This window comes from Plectrocnemia conspersa, unplaced genomic scaffold, assembly GCF_051122295.1.
Source record: "Plectrocnemia conspersa isolate PC_06_02 unplaced genomic scaffold, ASM5112229v1 ptg000002l, whole genome shotgun sequence".
Taxonomy (NCBI): Eukaryota; Metazoa; Arthropoda; class Insecta; order Trichoptera; family Polycentropodidae; genus Plectrocnemia; species Plectrocnemia conspersa.
The window spans coordinates 25,237,214-25,254,436 of NW_028277166.1; the positions used below are offsets into that span (position 1 = coordinate 25,237,214).

At 33.5% G+C, this 17,223-nt stretch overlaps 1 protein-coding gene across 1 annotated transcript in view; it reads right to left on the reverse strand.

The window, feature by feature from the left end:
* Unc-76 (fasciculation and elongation protein Unc-76) overlaps window positions 1-16,848 on the reverse strand; it is a 45,608-nt gene extending 28,760 nt beyond the window's left edge. The window contains exon 1 of the mRNA XM_088206163.1: window positions 16,340-16,848. Coding sequence (XP_088062289.1) covers window positions 16,340-16,785 — 446 coding nt within the window. The 5' untranslated portion in view covers window positions 16,786-16,848. The remainder of the gene's footprint in view (window positions 1-16,339) is intronic.
* Between the last annotated feature and the right edge of the window lie 375 nt (window positions 16,849-17,223).

Here is a 17,223-nt window from a genome sequence, read left to right on the forward strand (position 1 = left end):
ATCATTATGAACAAATATTCTGCTGACCCCACCCAAACCTGTGACATCATTCATGGAGGTCGCCCAACATCTTTTTACAAATTATATTTGATACAAATTATTGCATATTTGAGCGGATATACATTAAACGATTACCCGTAAGCAGAATGATCGGTGCCAAATACAAAGGAATGCGTTGCATATTTCCGCAGACAGGTAACTGAACATTAGAATCCACATTCCATAGAAATTAAAGCATCGCCATTGTCAATTTTTGTAATATTTTATTAGAATTGTATCTGTACATACAATGCTATAGTCGTAAACGAACTAACGTTTTTAAACATATATTTTTGTGTAGATTAGAGATAAACGCACGTCGTTTGAAGTGCGCTTACGTATAACAAACATCGCCAGCTAAAGAGCCCAATAATTGTTATCATAAGCTTGATACTGTTATCAAAAGAGTAACAGTATCTTAGTTTTGCGACCGGTTTTGGGTCGGTGAACGAACATGCATAATTTCCTACTATCGTACGTTGCACGTCCGGCTTTATCTATTCAAAGTTCCGCTAAAAAGAGATAATTACGTTAAAATTGTGCAATAATGTATGTCACAATTTTGATGGCACGGTGGTAACGGTTCCGATGCGAATATTTCGACCGGTTTCGCCGTTCCGGGAATCTGCTCGCTTGCGCAAAAGGTCGTTCTTCGGAGATTGGATTTTTTCGGGGCAATACAAAAGACGCCGGCTATAAATTGAAGGGAGCCTTCGGGGTTTACACCCTCGCGTAAAAACCGTCTGCTCTAGTACCTGCGTGAGTCAGAGGGGGGAGTTGGGAGATCGATAGCGAGACAAAGAGGACGAGGAAGGTGACGCACTTTTGGAAAGGACGAGGGCGATGGATGAGTTTAAAATTGCGTGAGAACGATCTGGATGAAACATGTGTATGTACACATGAGTTAATTATGGCGAACCTCCCATGAGTATATAGTAATTAAACGGAATGTGACGTGTCAACATTGACAAACACAGAGCGCATGTTCCATATATGATACATAATTAAAAGTAAGTTTGATCATAAGAAGATGCCAAGCATGATTAATTTAATGTGATTTTTTATAATTTTACAAGCAATCGAAGTATGAAGGACCATATGTTTTCGATTAATATTCATAGCATCTAACATACGAAGCTTTATAAGTATCAATTCTATATAAATTATGTATTGTATACCGTTCAATTTTTGATACGTACAATACGAATAAATCGCCAACGGTTCACGATGAATTACAATTTTTTTTCCATTGTATAACAGCGGAAAATCTTATTATTCATATACGATCTTTATAGAATGTATACAATGAATCACGTACAAGTATTTTACGGCACACTGATAGGCAGTGCCAAAAAAATATCTACATGAAAATCGCAGTACCAGGCACGAGACTGAAAACAATGATAGAAATGCAAATGTACTTAAAGTGGAACTTAGTTTAGTATACGAGGAGAAAATCTCAAAGCGGTTATAGTTAGAAGACTGGGCATATGCACGCAACGCCAGAATTAACATTCCAATAATCCAGTTGCGAAAGCTGTCAAATCAATGGGTTCAAAAAGGAATGAGTCGGATATGCTTGCTTCCTGACTTGCCGGATGGTCAGGCACGCGACTTGCCCATAAAAAAAAGAAAGACGTCGTTGCTTCATATGAAAGAGTAAGGAGCTTCTTTCGAAACTTTGTAGTGGGCGTACGAGTGCGATCGTCAGTGTTTAATGATATGAAATCAACATACCGAAATTTTTATTACCAATTGTTCGACGACAGTTAAATGACGGTGGTTCAATGTAAGCTAATTTCAGAATTATGTAGCACACAAATGGGATAATTTTTTTTATCTGAATGTCGCTTTAAATGAATAATTTTATTTACAGATATATTTGTCGAGCCTTGGATGGCTAGAGCCAAAAAATATGGGCCGAATTGTATCCATCACGAATGTAAAGACGATTTTTGCGTTTAATGTTATTCGTCATAATTTAGTAAGCCAGACAATTTTTATACACGTATTATAAAAACTGGATTTATAGGATTTTTTGAGACAATATCGTCTTAAAGTTAAAAGACTCTCAATTAGATCTGAAGATCGAAGTTTGGATTTAATTTATAATATCTGTGTGATTCGTTGATTTTTTAAGGCAATTGCATCTGATAAGGTTATTACTTTCTGCGTATGGAATTGGTCCGTTTGACCGATACAGCTGCAAACCTGGAGCAATGCTAGCAACACCGAAGCGGAGCGGCATTAAGGATTTATCATATAGGTGACAAGAGTTTACCCTTTCAACTGCGATTACATTTTTCCAGGGCTGTTGAGTCGTAAAAAATTGACCGACTTTTTAATACTTTCCAACTCGACCAATATTTTTTTAATTGTTCGTCATGAGCCATGTGTTTTAAGTCGGTAATATGAAGTAAACAAAAGTTATTATGCACTTCAACAAACACCTAATTCGCTAACAGATCGTCTGACTCACATCCTGTAAAAAAATCAGAATTCGACAATATTTTAAATATGTTTAGAAAAATCGCGTAAATTGTATACCATAAATTATTAATTATTTTTTGTTATTTACATAAAAATATATAAAATATTTAAAAATAAATTTAATATCCCAGCCCTGAATTTTTCAATAAAAAATATTTTGAGACAATTTAATTTATTGAAAATTAGTGTTTCCGTAAAATAATTATTTTTTAATACATGAACTATTTTTTTTTGATATTAAAAAAAACAGGAAAATTAAATTACAAAAATGTGCTATTGATAAAAAACCGTCCCTAGCTGTAAATTGACATATATTTATTGTAAATTATAATACAAAATACAGGCGGCCCTCGACTAGCGAACGTTCAATTTTGCAAAAGTCTACGAAATGCTCAATTTTGCAAAATAAAAATATAATTAAGGAATACGTTCAAAATTGTGGAAATTAAAGATATATTTCCACAATCTTCAAAGATATGTTTCCAAAAAAACACGGCAAAAAACATGGATGAAATGAAAAAATCTTTGTCATCATGGATCGATGACCAACATCAAAAATATGTCCCTCTGAGTATTTTAATTATTCAAGCAAGTAACGGTTGGTTTTACAATTTTAAAATGAGGTATTCTTTTCATAATATTAAATTTACTGGAGAATCGGTTGATGCGGATAAAGATGCTGCAAAAGAATTTATTTCCTAATTATCCAAAATTATTGAAGATGGAGAATATTCCTCTAGCTGAATATTTAATGTAGATGAGACAGGTTTATTTTGGAAAACTCTTTAACAATGAAAAATATGAATGAAGCCTTCACGCATCTTGACAAATTTTTAAATATTATGGAAGATTGTGATCCCAAAGGAGAACGCATATCTCAAGTGCGTAAGGCGAGCAATAAAGACATTGCATGTTATAAAATACTATATAAAGAAAAGAAAAAGAATAGTGGAAAACAGTTAATTCTTGATAACTTTTCAAAGAAAACACCCGCAAAGCCCACTTAAACATGTCTCTTAAACGCCTCTTAAACATCTATATTTACTTAATAAATGAATATTTTAAAATACACACAATTTTTTTTACTTCCCTCTACTTTCAAACATTCAACATTCGCACACATTTTCAGGAACCAATAAGTCGAGGGCCGCCTGTAGTAAGTATTGTTTATCTCAAGAAATAGGTTTACTTGGCTCGGCCTGAACGGTTTTTTTCTTTAAATTTCTTTAATAAACGTTGCTGTTTTATGCATAGTCTGTAATTTTCTGAGAATGGGTTTGTTTGTTTTCGGCTATTTTTATTTGATAAGGTACTGGCGTAATTTTGTCGACGTAATATTTGGACTCCACATATGATTTGCACAATATAGTTTTGAAACTAATATTACTAGGTATATTTAAAGTAAAATACAAAAAAAACCTTACAGTGAATTTAGTATTAAAGTTGATTTTTTTTCGTTCATTCGTTCTTTTTTTAAGCTTTGATGTTTAAATCGTAACGTTCAACTGAATTTTATATCAATATACCGGACTTCACAGAAACGTTTGGGTTGATACTCATCCCCAATCCATAGCGTGTGTTTAATCTGCTCAATTTTAATAATAACGGTTAATCATATTGTTGACCCTAATATGATCATCATCAAGGAAATGGTTAACCATTTTTACTCTCCATAATGACGGAAAAGTTATTCAATTACCATTTATCTTCAATCAACGCACATTATGAAGCATTTGCTGTGTGCCTCATCACGTTAGATATAATTTAGAATATTATGTCTTCATTCAAATATCATAATTTCCCACATTTATTTCGATAAAATGTGAGAACGCTAACAATTAGCCAATTTTGCTTCAGATTAAGTAATAAAATGTCTGCTATCGCACACAGTAAAAACTAGGAGTTAATCTCGCGATAGATACAAAACGGCCGATTTCACTATCCGATCAACGGTAAAAGTTGACCCTGCTCTGAAAGTTACACGCGTTTCGATTACGTCTTGCGATAAAGGTGAAGGTCCCTTTATCGCTTTCGTTGGTACAACACAAAGTTGTTCCAATGGGAAAAAAATCAATTACACCTTCGTTTTTAGCTATAGGAACGGCGCCAACTCGGCTAACCAGCCGGGAACGAAAATATTCTAACGACTTGTTGACTTTTATGATTGGCGTGTCTGGTGGAAATTATTCCTTTGCACGTAACGGTATCGATTTCACGAGGGAATCGACCGCAAGCTAGAGTATGATATAAGATTATAACGAGATCCTTTGTTCGCCTGCGGTTCGTTGATCGAAGAGCAGCATCACCTGAGAGTTTGAAAGTCTGGAAGATGACGGGTCGAGGACCCCTTTTATCGATCGGTCGATGAATACACTCTCAAGCTCGCAGTTGGCCATTTAAGGCATTCAAGAAAATGGCAAAACCAACACGAACCAAGGTCTTATTAGACGTTGACGTAACCGAGATGCGTGAAAGCCGACGGAGCAAATGATCTATTCGCGTACAGTATTTATAGAAGACCCATCTTGAGATCAGCCGATCGGCTCGCGCCTGTAACTGCCAGACGTATAAATTTAACTTGCCAGTTACTGACCGTGACATGAAACATATACTCCGCGGAACCCGGTACTTCACTTCATACCAGTCCACGCTGAACTCTTCAGAAACCAGGAACGTCATTGGCAGGTGAGTCAGGTCACATGTACCTCATTTATTAATTAATAAAAGAAAGTCATTTTCAGATTTGCAGCCGAATAAATGTATCGGGAAAATCGATTTATTTCAATCTTAAGTGAGATGAGTTGCTAAGATTGTTGAGCACATTGCGAGGAACATCAATAGGCAATTACATATCAAAGCAAATGATTTTTTTTATGAAAGCGTTTTTCGGCCTCATCTAATGCTTTCCAAGCTTTTCTCAAAGTAGCTCTATGTGAAATTATAATTAGTGCGATTTTGCGAAATAGCGATATTTTGTATAATTTAAGAGTTAGGTAAAACTAGTAACGGTAAGTACACATTTTTAGTGGCTTATGCAAGCAGTAAATAAGCGATTTACAGGTTTCCACCATACTGTTTATTATGTGTGAAGTGAATTAACTTTCATGAATAATCTGCATGGAACTACAAAAAAAATATTTTAATACAGTCGAGAAAACGTTAACAAAGTACATTCTCAAATTAAATCGACTAAAATGAGTTACATTCAGTGGTAGTATAAATATATAAGTGGAATATATTAAGGCATAGTTAAAAAAATCTTCAAAGCCTCTGTTTTTTTATTGTATTATTCACAGTCAGGTACTTTGTAGGAAACATCGCAATCTATAATATGCTATTGAACCAGTTATGTCAACTTTATTCGCTAGTCAGTTACGTGAAATGAAAGCTGAATATCCTGACTTGCTCTATCTTTTAATAGAGAAGTCATTTCAGATTCTTACAGGAGGGGGGGGGGAGCAAAAGTTGACTAGTTAGTGGTCGTTTTTTGTAATATTTTCATTTCATTAAGATTTATAGTATTTCATTTAATGATATGCATTTCTGGCCAAATTTAAGGGGGTCTCTGATTAGAATCGACGCCAAAAGCAATAAAATCGTGCTGATAAGGATTCTAAATAAAAAATGGCTGACTGACTAAAATTGAAAAACTGACTGGCCATTTTTTGCCCTCCCCTGGAAAAATCTGAAATGACGTTCTTATCAGAAACATTAATCATAATGTTGTCTGAACAAATCGATTAACATAGGTCAAAGGTAAGTGGTACTTATGGTCGATTGCACAATAACAATGTCGATTCGGATCTGATCTTGATCGGCCAGACAGGTATCCGTACGACCGTGAAATCATAACGTAAGAAAGTTGCTCATGATTCATGATTCACAACAGTGAGAAAGGAAGTAGATATTATAATATGCAAATGGAAGATTTGTTTCGGTGAAAGTCTTCAAATGATCGGGGGTATTGTTTTTGTTGATAGTTTTTGTCGGTACTTTATTAGAAAGTGTTGCCAATGCATTGCAAATACGCAGGATGTGTGATGAATAGTTCACCTTAAAAAAATTGAATATTCTGATTGAGTCTATCTATCCCCTTTCTAATACATCCCCCTAGTCCTTGGTATTTGAAATTGCACAGTTCACGGGTTTTCGAAAGGTCATCCGCCGAGCTGAATGGACATCCGAAATGCCGCGATGTTCGAATGTCGAATGTGTGTGCTCGCACACAATATTGATCCGGAATGTACTACGTTTCATCGCAGGGCGCATGCGCAGTGCCACCCCCGCAAATACAAGGGTAGTATAATCACAACACGGATTATGAAATGCAACAACGAAAATACAGCAACGCCCCTTCTGTCTGGATTGAGCGACAATGGAGAGTCGGATGGTATTGTGTGAGTTTTGATGGAAATGCAGATCTACAACAAAAGGGACCATTTCATCTATGAAACAATGGAACGGAACTTAAAAACAATGGGGTTAATTAGAAATGAAATCACGTAAAAGGTAAAGTACATAAAGGAGATTATGTTGAATAAATTTTCTTGATAGAACACATTAAAGTAAAAATTAGGTTATTTAAAATACATTAATAATTAGATTTAATCAGTAAAACTTAATCCTAAATATTAACGAACTGCTCGAATTTTTTTATTATATGTACCTAAATAAATAAATTATTAAAGTCATTAATGACATTTTTAAGCACATTATTAAATATTTATGCTTGAAGATAAACCAATGTGATTAAAAATTATTGTTATCTCAATAACGATAACTATTAAAATAATATTTTACAGTCAAGATTTTACTATATGTGTACATCAAGAATCATCGTTTTCAATAAACAGTATTTACTTTAACTGTATAAAATGTAATCGCGTATAAGTCGAAATCGAGTTCGATCTTGAAGTAAATTTCATAGTAACATATTATCTTTGACAGGCTGAGCTATTTATAAAAATACAAAAACATAATTTAATTTATTTATCTCATCTTGTATAATAATTACAGTTACTGTTGTAAAATGAAAATAATAATAAACAGCAAATTGCATTTAATTTTAAAGTAAATAGTTTCCTGTATTCTTAATTACGCAATCAACAATAATTATGATGTGCAGTGAGAAAATTTAATATTTTGAGCATCAAATGACACATATATGCGTCACCAGGTGTAAACAACATTTTTTACTAAATTATTCCAATAATGGTTCAGAAAAAATCTCATTTTTAATTTATTGAAATACATGGCAGCTTCACGCTAATTCAACCTACAATATATTTAGATTAAATTAAATATAAAACTGGCTAGATCACAATGTGTCTAGCAACTGCGAGTAATGAATGAAAACAAATCAATACTATCCGACAGATGGTTAAAAAGTCGGATAGTGGTGCTCATTGAGGTTTTCTAATCTTCCGTTTTAACATGACTGGCGTAAACCAAATGCGTTAAAGCGGGTAATCAGACATAATGAATACCTACAATAAATAGGTATTAACCATCACACTGGAAATATGAGAATCTGATATATAATTATAATAAAAAAATTGTATATCTGATATGCAATTTTTAATAAGAGTGCATTTTTATAAATAGCAATTCGAGTCTGCTGCCGTGGCTCGAACCTGCGGCCTCTGGCCTCTGACCATATGGACTACACTATTTCCCCTTACATTGTCCAATACTCCTTTTCTAGGTGGCGTTCTACTAGAATTTTCGGATTGTGTATATCCTTATCAGCAGCTTGAATAAGTGCTTTTTTAAGTACACTCGTCGACGCGACTTGAGTGAATCATATCCCAGCATACAATGTAGGATTTTTAAGGTTATAAAAATATATAATTTTTATATTATTTCTGAAAAACTATTTTTCGGAATTTTATATTATTTAGTTAGTTACATAATTTGACAATCAGACTAGACAAGCACGCTCAAGGGTTCTGCGAACTAAGTCATTATACAAGGCACACAGTGGCTCCGAGCTTCTCAATTGAAATGCGTATGAAGCGATTAATGATTTTATTACCAATATCGAAAGCTTTCCCTATGTCGTAAAGTAATATTACAAATGTATATGATGAACCGGTGATATCGCTTTTTGCGTGAAAGAGTAAAAAATTTGCCCAATTCATGAAAAGTGCAAGCTCCGGTAGTGTCTTTTAGAATTAAGCCAACTGTCATTTTTGACAGTTGCGAAACGAAAGGGTCCAAATTGTTTGCTTCTGTAAAGTATATGAATAGTATTGCCGTTAAAAATATTTGTTCGTGTACTCATGTACTTGCAAGCGAGCATAAGTCAGAACAGTGAATACCCTATGAATAAATATCTGAAACGAATCATGGTGTGATCGCTCGCACCTAACCGGTCCGAAATATCTGTTAATATTTATAGTTCTACACATTTTTGGCATTCTAAATGATGATGAACATCACTAGATAATGATTTAATTTTATATAATCAAATGACATTTGATTGTTTAGTTTGTTCAATGCACGAAATAATCAAAGCAATTCCTGACCAATTCATGTATTCGGCAGATAATTTGTCTAATTCATGAATGAAGCAAAGGGCCTTGCACTTTTCATGAATTAGACAAATTTTTGCCTATTTCACGCAATAAGCGATTTCATAGATTCGATGTAACATATGCAAATAAAGCATACATTGATCGATTGCTCGATGAGACGATAGAAGTAAGTAATAGTACATAAGTTGCGAATAAAATATACAGTTTCATACTGTTTTTACGAATTACATATTTGATTAAAATAATGTGTAATTTATTTTTATAGAAATCTTTCGTTGCAACATGATCAGCAGCTATTAATCAGTAAGTAGTGAGACATACAATTCGGCATGCTCTAAAAAACAGGTGCTGAACGTTGCAAGAGTCAGATGGTAAAATCCACATTACATTTTGCACATTTGTCCCGTCAATCGTGATTGGCTCCTTAGACAATGGTGGAAGAGGGTTGGCGGAATTTTACTCTACTTTCATCAAAATGGGCAAAAGCTCATCGCCATTGGACCGTCGAAGATTGGAGAAAAGTGGCTTTCTCTGACGAATCCGAATTTAATCTGTTTATGGCAGATGGTAGGCGACTGTGCGCCGTAGAAGAAGCTAAATATTTCATCCCTTATGCATTAATCGATTCATCAAGCACTCACTTTATGTGATGATCTGGGAGTGCATGATAGTTTACAGTTTGGGCTCTGTAAATTTCATCCAGGGCGCCATGAATGCAAAAATATATAAATTGGTTGTATAAAACGACTTTATTCCAACCATTGAAAAACTTTCCCAATATTCTTCTGAACCCATTTTGCAAGACGATTCTGCGACATGTCATTCAAACTTTCACTAAATTAATCCTCAAACTATAGAAAACACAATTCAAAAAGTTAATGGGTATCACATCATTAACATGGACAGGAAACAGTTCCGACCTGAACCCAATTGAAAATTTATAGGCAATCATAAACCAAGAATAAAGAAAAAAACGCTAAAAAAATTAGTCGAACTTGAAAAAACATATCATGGAAGTGTGGGAAGAGGAGATCGATCTTAAAATAATTGAAAATCTGTATTTATCGATGCCAGGCAGAATACAAGAATTTATTAAAAATAAAGTTGAAATTCCGTCATAATAATTTTGTTAATATGTTATAAAGGTGTTTTATTTACAAGCTTCTAATTTTTAAATGTCCTCGATATTGTTTTCTATGAATATAACAAAAGAAAAGTGTCGCGCGCACGTGTTGAGTTGGAGGCTCGCCATTATGCACTTACTGGGACGACGAAAAAAATGCACTTTCCTAGAATTGACGCAATTATACGATACCCGTATTTTTTTATAATCAAAATACGTCTAAGAACCGCCATGTCAACTTTCAATAAATTGGCCACAGCTGTACATAAAAATACCAACGAGTCTATATGAGATTCAAACAAAGTACAGTCTTTCAGATATTAGTCACGGAGTTAAACCACTGGTTTATCTTCATAATTAAAAAAATGTTTTAATAATTTATATTTAAAATGTGATCCTCAACAACCTCATTATTCAGTCTGTTTCATACGAGAGACTGTGAATCGATTTTCACAGAGTTGAAACCGTTAATGACCGTGACTTCTTAAACCAACAGCATCAGGGGCTAATAATAATGGAAACGACATTGATAGAACGGCGCTAATGTGCACAGATTGCATCTGCACACGAGTAACGATGGCACACATCTAAACTTCTAAGCTGTTGTAGATATCATTAAGATTGTGGACGATGCTGGGGAAATTGTGACTTTCGCGGTGACGCTTCCGCGAATTAGCGGTTTCTTCATTACGCATGTAAATAGACGAGCTGTTTAGGTATTGCGGTCAAAAATTTCCATTTTTCTCACACACGACCTCGTGTGTTTTTATTTTTATTTTTGACATTCGCAATGCTTGCGTGATGTGATGTTGTGTGGCATGTGATTTCTTAACACTGTGACTTAACAAGTAGTTTTCACGAATGTCATAACTCTGAAAATGCTTGTTTTTAATGAAAATCAATACATAAGAGTCACATGCGATGTATCCACAGGAAAAGATTATTATTAAAACAAGCTTATTGACGCAATTAGTTAGCAAAATAATGACGCGATTCAAACATTTGACTCATATTTAAACATACAATACTATATATGGGTATCAATTCCAGTTAATAATTGATGTCACTTTAATGTTAAAAAATAATGAGATGTATTTAAAATAATAAAGTAATAATTAATTTGAAAGTTAATTGTTTTTTCTATTCGCATTCGAGCGAATATAATTTATAAGGCTTTCTTAATGAATAATATGCGCCCGACTGTACTGGCATTGTTATCTTTTTAAATTGAGCGATTCGTAAAATTTGCATGCGAATAATATTACCATTTATATTAGCACAGTACAGTGATGATAACCTGATTAGCATGGTTCAGATAATTTAATTAAATATGATAATTATATTGTCAACATAAATGATAAATAAATTATGTGGGTAATTGAGCTGAAACATAAATTTATTTAACAAGTATGTCTATGTTATATTACTATATGTGTATTAAAAAATATTTAAATTTTACACTGGCAACTCACAAAAAATATTTAGTTTGACTTAGACATTTGCATTGTGACTATAGTTAAATTTAGAGCTACAGCGAATTATTCTGCATATGCTGATATCAGCATTTAACCAAAAATACCATATCTCATTAGAAATAGTTAATTGTTATAATCACATTTTTTGGTCAAGTAGAATATAAAGTAAATAAAATTATGAAACAAGATTTTTACTTATTCTGAAGTCTTTTTGAAGTATAAAAAACATTTAGTTTAAACTATATATTGTAAATAAATCATACTCTATAATATTTGTTCTCTGTTGATACAATCTGATATCAATAATAAGTTTATCCCCATGTTATTTACTTCACATAGTTATCTAAAAGATAATGTGTTTTTCATATAATCAAAATACTCATTTAAACCAGTGTTATTAACATTTTATGTCGCAACTCAATCAAATAACACGTAGAGATATTATATTTGAATAATACTAAAATTGTTAAAAATAAAAACAATCAATCTTTTAATTAATAACCTTAGTTTTGAAACCTATTTTGTTAAATATACTGTTGTCTGAGTTATGAAAATCCTGACTCGATTATAATTAGCAGTACTTTCAGTGCTAATGACTTTTCACTTTTTCATGTATTTCAAGCAGAATGCATAAATCGTGGAGAAATGTCTTATCACTGCATATTTAAATGTGATAATATTGACAGTGAGTTATTCATTAAAACTAAATAGAAGCAATACTGAATTGTATATATGAAGAAATATGCTTTGTGAATAAATCTATCAACTTTACTACTACATACAATAATACATTTATTAAAAAGATACTCGCGCTATTTTTAAATATTATTTAAAAACACAAATAAATATAAAATGTCTTTGAAAACGTGGCATACATATTTTTGTAAAATAACTTATTAACCCTTGTACCTAAAGATGCCATAAAGATTTGAGTATTGTAATACGGTTATTTTATATAATTTAAAGCTAACTATAATATCTGAAGAATATATGGCATAAATAAATGCCCACCATATATTAAAAAAATGCGAAATGGGGTGCAAAAATTTCAGTTGCGGTCAAAGATTTAGGTGAAATCCACTGAAAAAAGTTTTCATAGCTTTGGATGAAAGCACAGAAGCATAAACGATAAAATTCCAAATTAATGAATTTCGAACTAATAATGCAATTCATATTCTGCATATACAGTTGCTGAAGCAGATATTTTAATATTAATATAAAAACTATTAAAATAGCGAAAAAAGCATTGTTAATATTAAAAGCAGTTAGCTCTTCTTCTATCAATAAAAACGAAAATATAATTTTGCATTTAATATAATTTATAACGGTAATAATAAAAGGTAAAAAACATTTTAAAACGAATTAAAACCGAAGTTAAATTTTGTAATGATATAGTTGCTTTAATTAAATAAAGACATAAATCGTTTTTAATCGATTAACCATAAAAAAATAAAATACATATAGTAGACATATTATATTCACGGAGTTTTTCTTCTTTTATATTTCATGTACACAACGTTACGGGAAAAATATAAAATATATATTAATCCAGAAATTGCGGTTCCTGTTTTTAGGAAATAACTACACCTGTCTAATTAAGTAGAAAGTATTTTAATAATAACTATTTTTACCAATATTCGACCAAGCAATGAGTTTATTTTATTATAATTTGTAGCTTTTATATATTTTTGACTACTATTTTTATTAATTTTAAATTAAATAACCAGCAATACACTTAACAATATTTATTAAGACGTAGTGCTTATGAGGTTATTGAGCCAACAATTAAATCTTAAGAACGAATTAAAATAATTAGGGTTGAGGTGAGGTCGCAAATAAAAAATGTTGGTTAAGGAGTCCACGGACAACATACTTTTAAGAAACGTTGCTCACTGAGCATTTACGGGTTGTCAACACCACCCCTTAGCAACTTTAAAAACGCTACGCCGAAAACGCAGTGAATTGTATCTCAACGCTCCTAGAAAAAAGGCACTAGGGTACCAATACTACCTCATGTAAAGATATCTCAGAAATTTTCTTTGAATTCTCTCCAACAACAAGGAGTACTTCGCTTCACTCGGATTCAGCCAATGAAGCTACAAACTCGCGTCTTTCCCAGCTTAAGAGAATTCCGCCGGGCAAGAAGATCTGGTAAGTGTGACAACGTGATGCATGGCAATGCGAAATGTAGTCGATTGTCGATTGACTACCTCCACAACGACTCCAGGTCTTCCTGTATAGAATAAATCCGAATTTGTGCGAATACTCTGAAACATTTTCAGATAATCAGTATTTAATATATATTCCGAGTTATTAATTGCTACATGTATGTCATTAATAAAGAGCAGATGACCTAGATTAGATTATTGTAGTACTCCAGAATGAGCGAAATACTCATCGAAGCGATGATTGCCATAGCTCACATACTGACGAGTAGGGATTCCAATCCCGGGCCAAAATTTTGATCCCGGGATTTCGGTATTGCAATTAGTCGATCCCGGGATCCCGGGACCAGTCCCGGGATAATTTTCATGTTATTTTATCGACAAAAATAATTTAAAATGAATAATCCAATATATTTTTACATCTGTTTTTTATAACGTACAATGTATAAAGTACGTATAATTTTAGTCTTGGACTAAAAATAGAAAATAATATAATAAAAATAAAAAAGGGAAGGTCTTATATATTTATTTGAGAAGAAAAAAATGAACTTTTGACAATGTATGCACATACCTATGTACATTCATAGACACAATTAATTGAAAATATTATTTTGAATAAAACTCACGAAGTAACATCAAAGCATCAAGTGTTTTATCATTTAGCCTTGATCTGATTTTGGTTCCTAAGCAGCCTGCTGCTGAAAAAGCACGTTCAGACTCACAGCCTCAAAAATTCACAGATGACACGTGCAACTCGCGCAAGTTTATACACGAAATATAACGATGTTGTCAATAATAATTCGATTGTGCTTGATAAATCAACCAATCCGAAAAATTCGGGATTATGTTTTATAATCCCGGGACTCATCGGGTATTGAAAATCGTTCGGGATCCCGGGATCCCGGGATTGGAATCCCTACTGACGAGTGACGGCGGTGAAATGGCTAATTGTAAAATATATCTGTCTTATAGCAATAATATGCTTTTAAAATTATTCCACTGATTCTAGGATAACCTGCAGAAATAAAAATCTGAGGATTATCATCAGAATAATAAATATAATTTTATAATATTTAATAGGATAATTCGCAGAAATACATTATTTATTTTTGTAGATTATTTTAGGAATAAATGTAAATTATTAAATTTAGTAAATAGTTTTAAATTCAGTATTTAAAAAAAATATGGATGGTTTGTTTTCATCGTATTTTAATATGTGAGGTTTAATTTTCAAGATGGCGTCGCATTAAAAAAATGGCAGACGCATCCATCACAAACAAATGTACAATAAGCATAAATGGTGCTTTCGGAATCCTGAATTGATGCTTTTATAGAATATACATAAATGTATAAATCACAATGGTATTGAAAAGACCATACAGCAAATATAGCTTAGTTGAAAGTCAGAGATGCATATAAAATTTTAATCATGAAAGCACTATTCCTCTCTCTATATACATAATGCACATATACATATATATGATTCAGTTTAAGTGTTAAATTTGGATAAAGTAAACAATGACTAAACAAAGTATGCACTAACTCTTGAGTTTTAATTAAACCTTACAAAGGTACATTTTGTGTATACTTTCACTAGATAATGTATGCTTTAACTCTTTGACGCGAGTTAGTTATATCGTCAATGAACAAGATTTGACAGACAAGTGTCTTTGATAACTAACCTAATCGTAGAGCCAATAAAAAATAGTATTGGTCAGAATAGTGAACACCCCATGAGTAACTGACATTGACAACAATATATACCTTATATAAATGGTTTAAACTACCTACTAAATAAATAAATTATTTAATTTTTAATACCGTACAATAACTAGGCAGTTACATTGTTCATAAATTATTTTGTATGTATTGTAACTGAAATGATTTGACAGTGCATACATTGACTAGTTTTTAAAAGCATTTTGTCTGTAATATACATACATATATATATATACAGTAATTTTTTTTGCTGATTCAATGTGGCATTGCAATAAAAAAATGGCGGACGCGTCAATCATTACCAAATGCAAAATAAACATAAATGGGCGATTATAAATAGCCTGGAGTGGCGAATCAATGCGTATTTTAAACGCCATGGTTACTGAAAATACCATTGTTTACACTCAAATCGTCAAGAACAAAAATCTTTCTTTCATGAAAATACTCTCTCTATAGAACCCTTTATGGCGTTCATTTGTTTTATTTTATCGCATAATGTCGATTTGAAAAATTATTTTTTCTAGATTCAACATGGCGTCGCAATAAAAAAATTGCGGACGCGTCAATCATAAACGAAAAATAGGCATAGTAGCCCGGAATGATGGGAATTAAAGAATATATAAGAATATATATTATATTGGTTGTTTATTTCGATAACGCCAATCGGCCAATCGGCCAATCCATAGTATTATGGTGTGAATTGACAGTTAAAAGTTTCGCCGCCGCAGCGCTAGCGTCGCGCTGCTTCAGGGGATGGTTTTGTTTCAGCGCATAATACGAACGAATACTCACTGGCACTCGTTCATGATCTCCTCCTGGGTCCTGACTTGTACCGGCGCCAGCTTCTCCACGGACTCCTCGTAGTTGCCGAAGCATTTGGTGATCTTGTCGTCGAACGTGTTGACCAAGTCCTCGAGGGAGCCGGAGAAGGTCTCGTTGAAGTTGTCCGAGACGTTGACCTGCAGGCCGCGGTTGACGTTGGCGTTGGCGTTGGCGGTAGGCTGGTTGTTGTTTGCGTTCCTGTTGGAGTCGGCCGTCTTGTTGGAGTCGTCGAGGCTCTGCGGCTGCGCGTCCTCGCGCTCCTTCAGGTTGCGCACGTTGTTGTAGTTGAGAGCGTCCATGTCCAGCTGGGATTTGACGGGTTGGAATTCGGTCGAGCCCCACTCGTCGGCCTCTTCGAACTGCGCCAGGGGAGCTTCGAACTTGAGCTCTGCCATCTTATTGGCGATGTCCCGCATCGTGCGGGTGAAACCGCACACTACCGTCACTCGTCGTCACCGAACGCACACTGACACTTCGCCTATCGCGAGCCGCGAGACCGCGAGTGCGCATGCGCGCGAAGGGCGATTCTCAAACGGCGCGCCGCGCGAACGCTACACCCCAACCCCTATTATCGCTGCAGTGATTGATAACGGAGGTCGACTCGATATTATCTTATTCATGTTTGGCATCACTCTAAAATGCCTTAGACATTTTATATTATTAATAGTTTTATGAGAAATTTTCGGGTCAGAATTTTAATACGGTTGTCGTCAGAATGTACATTACATAGGTAAGAATTTATATTAAAAAGTCAGAAAATAAACGGCTAGAATAAATGGTCAGAATTTATATTAAATTGTAAAAAAAATTGACAGATGGTCAGAATATTTTTTTCAGTTGACAATAGTCTTGTT